Here is a 15399-nt window from a genome sequence, read left to right on the forward strand (position 1 = left end):
TCTCTCTCTTTTAGTTGGATTGGATGACTGTCAAATTCCTACAGTTCGCAAATTTACTTATTTTTAGAGCATTACATCATCAGGGTTCTATGGCTATGCTGTCATGTTTCTCAGATTTTAAAACCTACTTCTGGCAATTTCTGTTTGCAACAGAAAGGCAACTGATTAGAATCATGCATGAACTGTTGATGTCAAAACATTAGCATTAACACTACCTTTTGAATTCATGTAAAAGTACAGGAGAAAAATTCTATCTTATTTACACAACTTAAAACTACGGTCAGTCATTTGCTCAAACTGGAGTTCCATCTCCTGATTTGAGCATCTCTACAACTTTATAAATTTAACTAGAAAGTTAACTTCAAAATTTCATGGCTTTGAACTCCGAGTCGAACGAGGGATGGAATTCTTCATACCAGGCTGATCAAAACATGGCCTAAAAGCAGGATTTGGATCAAATCCCGGAGGAAAGGCTGAATTTTGATTGATAACATCCTCACTCGTGGGTCTGCCAGCGAATGGTGCAGAAGGACGAGGGTTAGGAGAGTAATTTCTTTCTGCAAACTGCATCTGGGTTGATTTGGCACCTGAACTTTGATGCATGTAATTATTGGTAGCTGAGTTACCAACTCGAGGTGGTGGAACATGAGGGACATAAGGGTACTTTCCCTGTTTGAACGGCATCTTGGATGATATAGCAGCTGAATTTTTGTCTCCAAATTGCATCTGGGGTGATGGAGCAGTTGCACTTTGATGCATGATATTACTGACAGTCGGGTTAACAATGGGAGGCCGCGGGACATAAGGGGAAGAGTTGTAATCTTTGAAATCCATCTGAGATGATATAGCAGCTAGGTTTTTGTCTGCAAATTGAATCTGGGTCGATGGAGCAGCGGGTCTTTGATGAATAAAATTGTTGGCAGCTGGATTACCAATGGGAGGTGGGGGTACACGAGGGGTAGGAGAATATTCTCTCTCATCGAATTGCACTTGCGATGATAAAGTTCCTGGATTTTCGTGCACGAGACTATTTGCAGCTGGCTTAGGAAGATGAGCAGAAGGGTGATTCATGCTTCGGAGCTGTATTTGGGTCAATGGGGGAGGAGGGGGAGGCGGAGGCAGGGGAAGCAGATACCCAGAATCTGCAGGTCCTGACCCAGGAACTTCAGAGCTCGAAGAAAAAGACATTCCTGGCCTTTTTGCCGCCTCTTCCCTAATTTTCATGAAATCTGGTGGGCACCACTCAGGCATATCATCATCATCGAAAAGGTTTTTTGGTTTCAAATGGGATGCACCCTTCTCTATTGGTTTCGGCTCCTGCATAGGCAAACTTGGAATCTTCACATCAGATTGCAGCCCGAAGTTTTGTGGGGCCGTGGCTGGTCCTTGGGAATGTCCTGTTTGTTTCTGTTCTTGTGTTGGGAAGCTTGGTTTATGTGCTTCAGAATATTGCGCTGAAATAGAAACAGCAGAACTTACTGACTTTTGTTCAGCAGAAACAGGTGTCAAGACATGACTGCTCCTAATCTGTTGCATCTCTGAAGTTTTGCTCACTGAAGTTTGAGATATTGCAACTTTAAAATCATATTCAGGTAGATCATCATCATCAGAAAAATCTGCAGATTGTTTTGAGGGAATAGAGGGGATAGATAGAATAAGCTTAGTAACTTCCATTGACTGCTTAGGCTGATCAACTTCAGGACGAGGCAAAATCTCCGGACTTTTCTCTTTTACGTTATTCTCTACACTATCAACCGGCGTCTGAGATTTTCCTTGCTCGGGAAGAGATTCTAACTCGGAGCAAAGAGACGAGCCTGATTTTGTGGGTGGAGCAGAAGATGAGGTTTTCTTCCACACAACACATCCGATAAGTGGGTCTGATTTTTCTTTTATCGCGATCATTCCTTTGAAGAAACCATGTTTCGCAAGAATAGTGATAATTGCATCACTATGAGGACAGATGTACAGATCAACATCAGTAGACAACTTTGCAAATCCGACCCTTTTTCCTTCTTTATATTTTCTTGCAACCTGTAACCAGAAAGAACTGAGAAATTTCGAAAGATCATACTTTTGAAATGTAACAGGTAAGTGCTAATTACCTCCTTCATGCCTTTATGTTCAGCATCAGATGATCCGTCCTTCCAGCAAAGTGACATTACCTGAAATTTTTGAAGATTTTGAGATTTTCCAAGACATTTTAAAAAGTTCAAAAGTTGGAGGAAAAGAAGTATTAATACTTAGTAAACTTCAGTTTCATCTGAGAAAAATGCAAAAGCAATGAAGGATACTTCATAATGCAGTTGATGAATACAGTCCCCAGAAAAATAAACTAAGATTCAATGGCATTTAGGTTGGGCAGGCTGGGAAAGGGGATGTGTGTGTGCGTGTGGCAGCAGCTGACTGTAGAAGAAACAGACACTTCTGAGCTAAGAATCAAATTTTTACTTCGGAGTTGAATCTTTGAGTAGTAGTTTATCCAGAATGCCCGAGACTCACTGCTAAGATCAAAGCCATCAAAGACGACATGGTTGATAACGAGAATTTAAAGAGACAGCCAACATCAGAGTGGACAGCTCCAATGCAGTTGAAGTATTGGTATAGACGTAAAATCTGCCGCATTTTGCTCCATTCTAAGATATCAACAGGCTCAATCCCAAAACCAATAAAACATTCCATTCCCCACAGTTCTTGATGCTGTCAATAGAATCCGCCTATTTGCTAAACATGTTCTTGGGAAACAAAGGCGTATTTTTTGTAATTCTAACTTCGAGTAGGACCCACCATCCTCTTCTCTCTTGTTCTTCACGGAACATGTTTGGGACATAACCTTGTTCCCCATCAATATTGCCTCATTTGAAGCAATAGTGACAAGATATTGACGGATAGATAAGTTTGCATCCAGCCTTCAAACTACATAGTTGAGTTAAAACTATATAGTTGATATATTTAAGAACTTGTGTTTTCTTTTTAGATCTAATTCGAAGTGTAGACGTCAGTATAGTTTGTGAGTATCTGTTTGAATAAAATATACGATTAACAGATACTCCCTCCAGTATAGTTGCATTGTGGCTTGTACCATTCCCCATGATTACGGAATCGCCACGATTTCAGAAAAATTCCCTTTCATAGATGTTTTGTTGATTACTTGTCTTGCTTATCTAATTAGAGTATGATAACTCAAATCCTATAGGAACATCAACAGAACTGAACGCATGTTGATAACACATAATATTCAATAAATGTATTGTTCTGATGGTTGGTTAATATTCAATTCCCACGATACTCCAATTAAGAAAGAGTAGGAGACGTCCCGAAGTTCTAGAGTACTTCATATCTCTACTTGATAACCTTTTTTGATATGCACAACATCAGTTATGGGGAAGCTGATGCTGCTATTAAAATACAGCCTTTTTCCTGATAGAGACACATGCAAATGATGCAATTACATATTTTTTGGTGCTGTACAACTTGATGTTTGTGTAACTTCGCAAATTTTCTCTGGAAGTTTAAAGTCCCCATTTAAGGTAGGTCATCAATAATGAGCTAGGGAAGTTTAGCCAATAACATGTGCAACATGTCTGAAACCTTATCTAGTAAAACCGCTAAGTTAGCAATTCATTCATCTAAAAACTCCGACTTTAGAGGTTTTACTATCCATGTTAGAGGTCATTGGTTCATCAGTGCTCCTCTTGAGCCTAACCACTCGTAAACAGTGCAAAGTAGGCTCAAGGAAGCTTAGTTCAGCCCCACCATGATGTGAATGAGGCAAATCCAAGCTTGAAATGCGCCAAGCTCAAAGTTTTTATGATGTTCAACTTGATAACTTGTGAGCCTAATCAGACCCTACCCAAGAATCATTGTTTTGTTCAAGATAGTATGTTAAGAAGCACAATGGTGCGGTCAGATAGACAAACACATAGTAGAAAGCATCATGTGACAGAAATGATACTTTCTATTAACTTAACAATGATAACAATGAGATCAAATCCAGATATTGTTGTTCATTGCAGTACTTTTTTTTTTTTTTTGAGTGGGAGGTAGGCTAGTTTCATTAAGAATAAGAATTCAGAAAATCACATTGCAGTACACATTAGGTTGCTATTTCTTTCTATTCAAAAAAAAAAAAAAAAAGGTTGCTATTTCTTTGGTTTTGGCTATTGATTGATTAATTAGGCTGCCCAAGATTTAGCAATTTTGAGCTACTAAGTTATTTGATAAATAAGATGATGCTTTTGAATGTTTTGTAACGACAGATTTCAATTAGCATGCACATCTTAGAATAGTTCCATCAATATTCATAAGCACCATGACATTCTTTTTTGAGATTGGGAAGATGAATAACCTGCCCTAGGATAGGACTCGACCCAAAGGCCTAAGCACTTGGAAGGAGGAAGGAACCGTAAATGGAATCCTCCTCCAAGTTACCTTCACTTGGTAGGATTCAAACCCCTGGTGTTGAGGCCAAGTAGAGACGATAATGGATCTTGGACCCGGCCCGGATTCGTGAACCCCCTAGTCTGTTTTTAGGATCTAGATCCCAAAATTTAAGACTCATTGGATACGGTGCCTATCGTTAGAATGCGAATCCGAGTCTGACTCGAATCCCTAGATCTGTTTTTTTTTTAAAATTAACTTGTGAGTGGGCTACTAGGTTGATGGGCTTTAAACATTTGATCCTTTTTCTTTAAAACTCACGCTTTATTGAAAACCCTAACTCGTTACTCCATCCTTTGAAGCAACTCCCCTCTCTCCCGATTCTCTCTCTCCATAAGCCTTCAACCCCACCGACCACCAACCTTCAACGACCACAGTGACCACACGATCTCGCACACCACCCGTCACACGACCCCTGGCCACCTTCCCTCTCTCACCATTAGCTCACCATTAGCCCACCGCTCACTCGTCCCGAGTCATACAACTACTGCATGAATGCAAACTCTCCAGCTTCTCTCGCTCTCTCATTTCTCATGAGCCCTTCTCTCTCTCCCAACGACCGCTCCCTCAAGTCTGATCTCGTTAGTTGGCTCGTCTTGAGGTGAGCGTGCTTAAGAAGATGTAGACATGGACAACAGTTTCTTTAGAGTCTTGATCAATCATTAGGTCTAGAATTGATAAAATGGGTACATGTAATACACCGTAGCAATTTTTATGTTGTTGAATTTCTTTCTCATTAGTTATTAGCTCATACATTACTCATGTTGATTTTAGCATTTTGCAAATTGTGCTAGAATCTTTGTATGATAATGATTGCGATTTTGATTAGGAGTATTCAATATACAAGCGAAAATGTAATAACACTTTCCTAAGAAGGAAATAAATAATTACTTGCAACACTTTCTATTTTTGCTTTTCCTTTTCCTTTCTCTGTCTCTCTCCAATCACATGGGACCCTCTTTTTTTTTCCTCTCTACCGTTCTCCTACCCAAATTTTGCACTGAAGTTGATGGAAAAAAAAGTATTACAAGTAAAAAAAAGCGGAGGAAGTATCTTTTTATGTTGATTCTTTGACATGGGTGAAAAATTAAGATTTTTTTATATTTATGAATTCAACTAATATTTACTGCTTATTAAAGGTGTCTAATTTGAATCGATAACTCCAAAAAAAATGGTTATGAGCTTTGAATTTGCTTACGATATGTTTTGGACCTGAATCCGTAGGATCCGAAGTATCTGGGATCCATGTCTATTTTCCAGACCCATCGGATCAGGGGTGGATCTAGATCCAAACTCTATAATGGATCTGTATCCAAATCCATAAGGACCCGATCCATTGCCATCCCTAGATCCAAGCCAAACTAGGTATAATCACCTTTACGTATGATGATACTTTAGGTACCTTGTATTCCTAATGACTATGGAGATACCATACATATAACTGATATTATAATTAGTTTCGCTAAGGTACCATCGCAATAATTTCGTAACCACTTCATCAATATGTTCATTGTGTCACACAAACCATATCCCAAAGTTCATGGTAATAGTATTTATGACAAAAATTTACTTCCTCCGTCACTAATTTTGTGCTCCATAAGGTTACATAAAAAATTCTCATCCCCAACTTTTATAGCATTTAATTTGAGGTGAAAGGAGTACAAGATTTCGATTTTGAGTTTTGGCTATTTACCAAAACAAATTTGGCAACTAGGAAGAGAGACGGCAATCTAGTGAACCCACAAGATGTTGAATTACTATGTGCCCCCCTATTTCTCTTGTTAGACGTTAGTCACTAAAGGGTTGTATAAAAAGCCTTTAACTGAAGTTATCTTCAAAGGACATATATTCACATTCCTAACCTGCATGAAAGCCCGTCTTATAACTACTTGGCATAGCAACTGCAAGTCTGCAATGCTGCAAGTAAGCCACATATAATTCAAATGGCCTTTGTATCTTACATGGATTTTATTCTTGGTAAACATTTTATGCATGCACTGGCTAGCATTTTTGTGTAGTTACTTCAATTCACAGATGAGACTGTCAATATGGAAACTCATAGAGTCGTAATAGTCCAACAAGCAGAATTAAAAAACATTTCTGCAATGATGCTACTATATGCAATGTACAATTGCATGGCCTCCATTCTCCCCGTCATTATGAATTTTCGGGTTCTAAAAGAGAAAGGAGCACCACGTTCAATAACAAAGATGACAGTGGGTCGTATTGTGGCCTCTGAATGGCATGAACCATGGAGGTTGTGCCTTGCCATCGCAGGGGCTAGTCTAGGCCCATGGCACAGCAGCCCATGCTGTCCCTGGGTTGTGCCAGCCCATGCACCTTAAGACTTTACCTTTTCTGTTATAGATTGATTGTGCGGGGCCTGCCGGCATCGAACCTCATAACAGGTCAGGCCTTCAGTGGACTTCCACTAGCATGGCAGTGAATTTCTTTTCTGCGACTTCATAGTATATTCTAAACGGTTTACCTATGCACTTCTCAGATTCTAGTTACTAGTTTTAAGATGCATCACGCATGCAAATATGCAAGCTCCAAGAAAGCAATGAGTTGATTAACAATAATATAAACTTTCAGGATAAAATAGTGACACAAATAGGAAACTAGCCCAACATCTTAAACACGGAGATAATTTCTGAATCTTAAATATGCACCAGAGGCAAGAAGTAAGCAGGTTAGTTTAGTTATGGTGCTATTGAGTTTCATGAAAACACTTTGAGCGCATAAGCTACACTTCCAGTTACACGGAATGAACCGAGTTTTAAAGGCCTCAAAAATAAATATGACTGATGGAGTTATATTAGTTCTTGGAACATTCATATCTAGTTTAGATATTAACAGCATTCAGCTTCAATAACAATGTTTAAAGACAGACTTTTTACTTGAGAATGAATTCTGTAAGCTTCATTTAGGTGTACAACAGCCTAACACATTCAAACTAGATTCACCTGGTTCTATTTCTAGCATTCACACTGAAACAAAACACCAGATTTGAAGCCATCTGCAGCTAACAACCTCTCCTATTGAAAAATAAACATCTGGTTTTCTAAACTGCGGCTAAGTAGAGAATTAACGATCAATGTGATTAATATTTCTATCTTCTGATGAAAGAATTATTATTTGCTAAACAGGAAACAATCATTTCCTGAAGAGTGAGCACTGTAGCAGTCCACCTTACCACAATAGGTAAAAAGTTTACCGTGCATCAAAAGTATTAACTGTTACTAGTTACTACTATTTGTTGCTTTCTTCAATGCTTAATATGATCATATATTTCTTAGCACTTGATTCATCATAAGTCTCGATTACTAAAATGTGGTCCAGTTTGGGTCTTTCAAATTTTCCTCCTTCAAATGTTGTGCGTGGCTACACCTTCCATATCTTGCTAAGGACAGTATTCCCCTAACTACGATTTGTTCCCATAAAACTTCCATAAATGATTTTTGGAATAACATAAGGTCCTCCAAAGAAAGTGATTACTTGCGAATTTAGCTAATATAAGATGCGAAAGAATTTCCCAAGATGTACAAGCTTATGGTAAGCCGATCCCTTATCTGTTTGATTAAATTGATTGTGTACTCATTCATAGAAGAACAACAAGGCCTTTCCCTTTCCAACTAAAGCAAACTTTGCAAAACCGGATGTGCAAACTCCTCTCTTATGTCAAAGTGGCTAGTAAAGAGAAACACCAAAGCTGAGAATACCAAATCTAGCAATACAATTAGTGAGGACTATTCCTAGTAAATATCCTTATCCAAAGATGAGAGCAATGTAGTTTTTGAGTGGAAAGTTTGGAAATTGCAAGTGTCACCATCAACTAGGTCACGACCAATATGCTTATCTATAAAGGAACCAGCCCTTCAACAGAAGTAATCAAGCAAATTACTTTGAAAACAAAAACATTTCTATAGGCCAAAATAAAGCATAATGTGGTTCATTTCCCTTCAATGAGAAATCATGAGCTGGTAAACCATGTGGATTATTACTTGCCAATTTCTTATTCTAGTGCTTTCATGGTTCCAGAACTTCATGATGATGTGAAAATTTATCATAAACAATTTCAATACAGTTTTGTTTAAAAGTTATCTACAATATTCAGCTAATAGGTTATCGCAGACTAAATCAAAATGTCAATAAACTTCCTGTGCTTTTTAATTATTGTGAAGTTGCAGAGAGCTAATAGAATTCAAGATCAAGGATCTAATGCAATGCAAACAGTTTATTATTTGTACTTGCAACAGTAAGATCCTACATCTAGGTGGGAGCCAGATTGAAGACACTAGCTAATAAATTTTGATTGTGATTAGGATAATCATTATGAGGTAGTTGCCTTTGAATCATTGGAAAACTTACACCAAAGTACACGCAAAGTCAGCAATATTATACCTGCCAACAAATAACAAATATCAAAGTTATTGAGTAAAGTTTGTTTTTCTGCAACACAACTATATGGAAGTGAAACCTACATACTTCCCTAGGTCATAAAAAGTCCTAATCATGCTTGGGAGCATGACACCATAGAGCATTGAAATTCCAAGGAGTTAGCAAATCAAACATTCTACTCCACCAGTCCTCTATTATTTGTCCATAATTTCCTTTTTTATGTGACCCAAAATATGTGTCAATTATCAAGTGTCCACTAATAATAGGCAAGCGTATTGACATTTACAAATAGTGACTGGTTGTATAAAAAGTGAAAGACATCAATAGTAAATGATATCTATGTGACTATGTCTACCTTCTCCTTCGTCCCCTAATAATGACTATCCTCTATTCTAATTCAGTTGCAACTTAGGGTGAGGCACATTAACTCGGGTAAAGACAGATGAAAAGAGGACCCATGTGATAAGGAGAGATAGAAAGAAAGAATATCCAAAAATAATAATGGTGCAAATAAATTGAAACACCCAAAAGTAAGAAGTATTGCAACTATAACAGAACAAAGGAAGGAATAGAAAACGGAGCGAGTATTTTGTAGGTTCCATAGAACTCGAATTTCCCATGGCCAATTTACCAAAGTAGACAAGGACAAAAAGGCCAGAAGTAAATTGTTTCTTTGCCAAAATATTTCTGAGTCCCTTCATCATCTCCTTAAATCTACCATCTCCTAAAAGGCTCAAAGTATTTTCCCACTTATCTTCTTGCATGAATGTTCTCACCAGAGCCCATACCCTTCCCACCTTATAAAGGATTAGACCACTTACGTTTCTTTTCCTCCAAATCTCTCTCCTCTGTCGATCTTTCTAAACCATTAAATAAGCAAACAAAATCGTTGATGCAGGTCTCACTGGTCCCGTACTCTATGAGGAGTTCATATACTCATCAGTTTTCGTTTTCCCCGTTTCTTCTCAAACAACTCTAGACTCTTTAGAGATAAAGCTACGTATATTTGGACCTCCCCGAGCACCAATCCAGCAGGATTCAAACTCTGCTGTTGTTTCTTCTCTATTTATACAGATCCAGTCTTTTGTTTGCTTGCATATCATGTTAATATAGATTGCCATTGATTGCAATACCGTCTGAATCTGTCCACGGCGCATTTGAAAAAACATTCCATGTGTAAATTGTAATATGGCACACATGCATTGAAAGTTCAGATGTGCGTGTACCATGAGTCCACGACCATATACTATTGCCCCCTCCCCCAAATTGGGTTTTGAGGTAGCGAATGCCGAATAGTGTGTTTAGTAGCCATGGTAAAGGGAAGGGAGGGACGGGGAAACGTGGACTAGTGTCTTCCCTTCAAATTATTTTAATTTTGGGAGAATGTATATCACTCCCCAATCCATATCCTAATAAAGGGGGGGAAAAATCTATCACTCTCCCTGCTTATCTCTTCCTTTGAAATTCTCTCATCCAAACACACACGAAGTGTGCCAGTAGCTGCTTGGAGGTGGCACATTAACAGGCTAGATTATAGATGCATTGGGCAGAGTACTGAAGGTGAATGGAGATGCATGGGCTTAGAAATCAAGACCTGTTTCAAATCACCCTACCTTGTGGCCACCACCCTTAAATGATTAAAAATAACTGGCCAAACATCAATGAGAGATTAGGTTGATGTCGATAATGACTTGAGGAAACTAACATAAATCATGCTGGAAGCATATCTAAATTGCAATTTCATAGATTCATATCCAAATACGGATATATGTTGGAAACCTAACATCTATGTCATCTTTACAGAATTTAGGCATTTGAAACCTCTACGTGTGTCCCATTGTATGTAGATAATTGTATGCCTCTGGCATGAAACATAGGCAAGGAACAGATTTTCACTCAAATTTATGGAAATTATTAAGAATTGGAATATCTCCAGACCAATCTAAGCTAGTACCGTAGGACGTTCTACAGCCAGCACTCAAAGACTTTAAATTAGGAGAAGCACCATGTGATTGACGATGACATAACTATAGTGATAGATATTTAGTCTTACCATGAGTCCACGAGAGCGTGAGCGCGGAAGGTCTTGCACATACTTTTCAAAAGCCTCCAGTCTTACTTTCCCTTTTACTTCGACAGATTCAGACCAGCTGAAGTCCTGCATCTTCTCTCCACTACAAAATGAAAAGTACAGTACAAATTATCAGCTAAAGTTATTGACAAAGTTTCTTGCAATCATGCTACCTCTAAACTACATCCTCTAGGATCAATTAAATTAGAACAAGCACAACACAGATACAACTGAAAGTAAGAGCTGCAGTCCATTCCGCACAATAAAAGATGAATCCATATGATAGGACTTGGAAAGAGATTAAAACCAAAACGAGAGTGAAAAAAATTGCATGTAGATAATTACTAATTTCACGAATGAAAGCAAAGGTTCGCAATCAATGAGATATACTTCCTCTGTTTCTAAATAAGTGCAACATTTCTTGTTTGCACGTTTGCCAATGCATTATTTTAACCATTAATATCTTCAATTATCAATAAGTAAAAATTATAAAAAGTTGATATTAAAAAAATTCACATCCGGACGAATCTAACAAGATCCCACATGACTATGTTTTTCCTAAAATATAAATCACCAAAGCTAATTAAAGTTTAAAATGTGAATAGTAAACACTATGCAAATGTTGCACTTATTTTGAAACGAAGGTAGTATAAGATAGACCGACTGACCCCCCCCCCCCCCACAACACAAAAAAAAACAAAAACAAACCAGACCTCCTTTATTGAGTGCTGAAGAGTGCAGATAGAAAAATACAAACCGACTGAACATATCAATCATGGATATTCCAGATGATGCAAATGCTTTGAGTGCATCTATGAACTATAAACCAATTTTTTTTATGCAAAACGACAAAAGGCATCAGCTAATCTTACACCAGATTGGGCAAAGTTGGACCCTGATATAGTAAATTCTTACTTCAGAACAAGCTAAGCTGAATATACTTTCTATTATATAAGGTTCACTATTTATTCAATAATAGGCAACTAATAGAAACTAGCGGATCGTGCATCTTTTCTGCGTCTTAGAACAGATAAACTATACATCTCAAACAACTTATAGCACAATAATATCAGAATAGTATTATCAAGAATATGTAATAACCTTTTAAAGAAGGCAATAGCAGACACCGAAACAGAGGTACTCAGTTGAAGGGTGCCATCCCATAACTTCTCAGCAAATGCTGAAGCTCCATTTTCGGTCTTGCATTCATCGTCTAATTTAACTGAACCCTTCTCACCAGTGGTAGGAGGCTTGTCAAGAATAAAACCATCTTCACATTTCTTGGACAAATTTGTCTCCGCTGGAGGATGGTTTAGATTCTGAACAGTAGATCCTGGTGGTGATTTTATCAATTTAACATCATGACCACAACCTTGAACATTACGATCATTATTATCAGCTAAACCAATACCAGAAGCAGCACTCAAAAGTCTCAAAACATTTAAGAGATTATTAGTTTCACTCTGTAAGTTGTATACAGATGCACTGTCATTGTTCCCAGGTGCTTTACTACTGTCAAATCCAGTAAAATTATCAGTATCACTTTTTGTAACATTAGAGGAAGATCCACCCTTGCAGATATCAGCACCATCAAATCCAGAAAACCGACCAGCGTCACCATACTCTTTGATATTAGAAAGACAGTTCGCTTTGTAAGTTTCTTCTTCACAACGACCTTTTTCATCCAAACCCCCAATAAATGCTCCTGGCTTAATAGTATTTTGTGGCAATCTTGGTGATCCCCCCAATCTTGCAGATGCTTGTGCATAAGGATCTGATGCCATAACCTTAGGCTTTTCATGTGCAAAGCTCCAAAAATCCTGAGAATGAGGACCATTCTCTACCCGTGTCACACGTGCATTAAACTCACGGTTCTCATGGTGTTTAAGGTCTTGAGTCACTAGAAGAGGCCCATTTGATGTTCTTTGAGTCGTTACATGTGGATCCGATTCACAATTTCCATTCTGGGAAAAATCTTGAGTCATCGAAGGTAGCCAATTTGTTGTTTTTTGAGCCAATGCATTTGCATTTGATTCACGGATCTCATGCGGGTAAGAGTTTTGAACTGCTGGAGGCTGCCATCCCAATGCTTTATGAGTCGCTACATGTGCATTTGATTCCCAATTCTCACACCGACTAAAGTCTGTAGTCATCAAAGGGGACCTACTTAGCCCTCTAAGTGTGGCTTCATGCGAATTTGGTTTGCGATTCTCATGCAGGCTGAAGTCTTCTGTAACTGGAGGAGGCAAATTCAAGGTTTTCTGAGTATGAATTTCAGAGAGAGAAGATACAGATGAGGAACTTTTGTGACTGGGAGACTGCAACTGCCCACTAAAAGAAGTAAATCCAGTATATTCAGATCTAGAATCATTAAGAACCCTCTCTTTACGATGTCCATTCACTGCATAATCATTCTGATCCCACTGCTGACTTTGATCAGAATAACCGTTGAAATTCGATGATTCCCTCGGTTGAGAAGCTGGGGCAGAACTATGAATTTCTTTACCTTGTAAATTTTCAGCATTCAGCTTAGGGTACGGAATTACAGAAATACCATGCCTCGCATTTGCAGCAGATACAGTGTTTTGGTGATCAGAGGAATTTAATTTTCTTTTTCTTGATGACTCTGCCGAAACATCTCTATTCGAATGTGGAGGCAGAAAGGTAAACATGTCTTTGTCATATTGGGCACCTCGAAATGGCCGTGGCGGGCCTGGTGGCTGCATTTTATGTGCTTGCCAAATACTTTTCTCTTATCTACATGCTGTTGCTTTTGAAAGCTTCATAACCACCATGCAAAAATAACTCACTAGTAGAGCACATCAACGCCACCAACTGCTCTGAAAATCAGACCATTCACAGCACAAAGCAACATTATTCAAAGGCAGTACACCTACAAATATTGAAGTAGATAGGAAGCGGTCACAAACAGTTAAGGCAGTGACGCAACAAGAGTAGACGATCCACGAAATATCACGAATATTCTTATGTAAGCAACCCGCAAAAAGCAAAAACTCACAAAAATAGTGTAAAACACATACATGAAGACCTCAAAAACAAAGAGAAGATGGGTGAAAAGATGAAGGCCGAGAATGAGGAAAAAGACGATCTTCCAGGAGATATCAACGTAAAACCGCTGAAAGCATAAAGAATGTTTAACGAAGATGACATCCTACATGGTACACGTTTGCCCCCAATCGCCTAGCATTTCATTCAAGTAACTTCTCAGTAAAACCCTACAAATTTTCGATTTAACTACAATTCCAAACAACATTTCAACAAAGAAAAAGTTACTTCATCAAAAGAGCACTAGCAGGTAAAATTCTCATGTATCTTTCCTTATTGTACAAGTAAAAAAAATCCAACCCGTCACTACGTTCAAACAAATTCTCAGTAAAACCCTAGAAACCTTCAATATAATTACAATTTCTCAGCCATTAAAATTTTTCCAATCGAATTCAATATTACACCTCTTCCAATTACATCAAACGAGCAATCTTCATAAAACAAATTAATTTAACATCAAAGAAAGGAAAGCATAAATCTTTCTGCAGAAGAGCAATTCCGCAAAACATTCACAGTAAAAACATTCAATAAATTCAATCGAAACCCTAATTTTATCCTTCATACAAACAAACAATCAAAAAGAGTACAACAACAAATTAATGCATCAATAAATTAGAGAGTAGAAACAGAAGCAAAACCTTGAAAATGTCTTGGATTTGAATTTGCATCTGTTTGTTCGAGAAGGCCAAAAACTAAATTGCATGTAGCAGGAAAATTTTGAAGTGTGTGAAGTTTGAACTTTGAGTAGAAAGTGAGTGACGTGACGTGACTCTGTGAGTGAGGTGATAACAAGCGCAGAGCGTGCGTGGAACTGGAAACTATGTGCTCAACTGCTCATCGTACTGTTCAAATCTTCGCATATACACTTAACTACTCCTATATGCACCCGATAAGTGCGAAAACAAACAAAAGCTCAATTACTTAATAATATATGCGAAAAATTATTCATAAAATTTATTGTTTTTTTTTCTGTTTTTTGAAAGCCAATAAATCAATGATGATCTAAATATTTTGTTAATTGAGGATATAATGATAAAAGATGGTGAATTTATATTTTATTACTTAAGGGTATAAAAAGAATTACCATTTTTGATATCCCCCTCCTCTTCCCTTATATAATAGAGATCAAGGTTAACCACGTGCTCTTGGACTCTTGGTAAAGTGGTTGTTCACTTCGTCACTTAATCAATTAGTCGAGGTTGATATCTTGGTAGGTTAGTTGTTCAAAAAAAATATATATTAAGAATTAAGGTTGACCTAGTTGATCCTTTAAAATAAAAAAAATAGGTTCGATTTTTGAAAATAATTACCAAGATAATCATAATTCAATTTTAATTAGCTACCCATCTTTTGTAGGTGGGTTTTGAAAAAATTACCTAATAATTTACGATAGGCTTTTTTGATATTAATGATATTTTAAAACT

At 37.7% G+C, this 15399-nt stretch overlaps 1 protein-coding gene across 3 annotated transcripts; it reads right to left on the reverse strand.

Annotated features, from left to right (window-relative positions):
- Positions 1-185: 185 nt before the first annotated feature.
- Positions 186-14719, reverse strand: LOC104901975 (hypothetical protein). 3 transcript variants are annotated; one of them, XM_010689611.4, is made up of 5 exons: positions 14614-14719; positions 12011-13749; positions 10892-11012; positions 2103-2162; positions 186-2031 (listed from the first exon to the last, which is right to left on the reverse strand). In XM_010689611.4, exons 2-5 carry the CDS (start codon positions 13633-13635, stop codon positions 370-372), a joined length of 3468 nt encoding a protein of 1155 aa, XP_010687913.2. In that variant the 5' UTR covers positions 13636-13749; positions 14614-14719; the 3' UTR covers positions 186-369. The 3 variants fall into 3 exon arrangements, with proteins under 3 accessions (XP_010687913.2, XP_010687914.2, XP_048490440.1); XM_010689612.4 differs by having other exon boundaries at positions 12011-13744; positions 14614-14718; XM_048634483.2 differs by having other exon boundaries at positions 12011-13802; positions 14614-14712.
- Positions 14720-15399: the final 680 nt, after the last annotated feature.

Source organism: Beta vulgaris, chromosome 8, assembly GCF_026745355.1.
Source record: "Beta vulgaris subsp. vulgaris cultivar EL10 chromosome 8, EL10.2, whole genome shotgun sequence".
Classification (NCBI taxonomy): Eukaryota; Viridiplantae; Streptophyta; class Magnoliopsida; order Caryophyllales; family Amaranthaceae; genus Beta; species Beta vulgaris.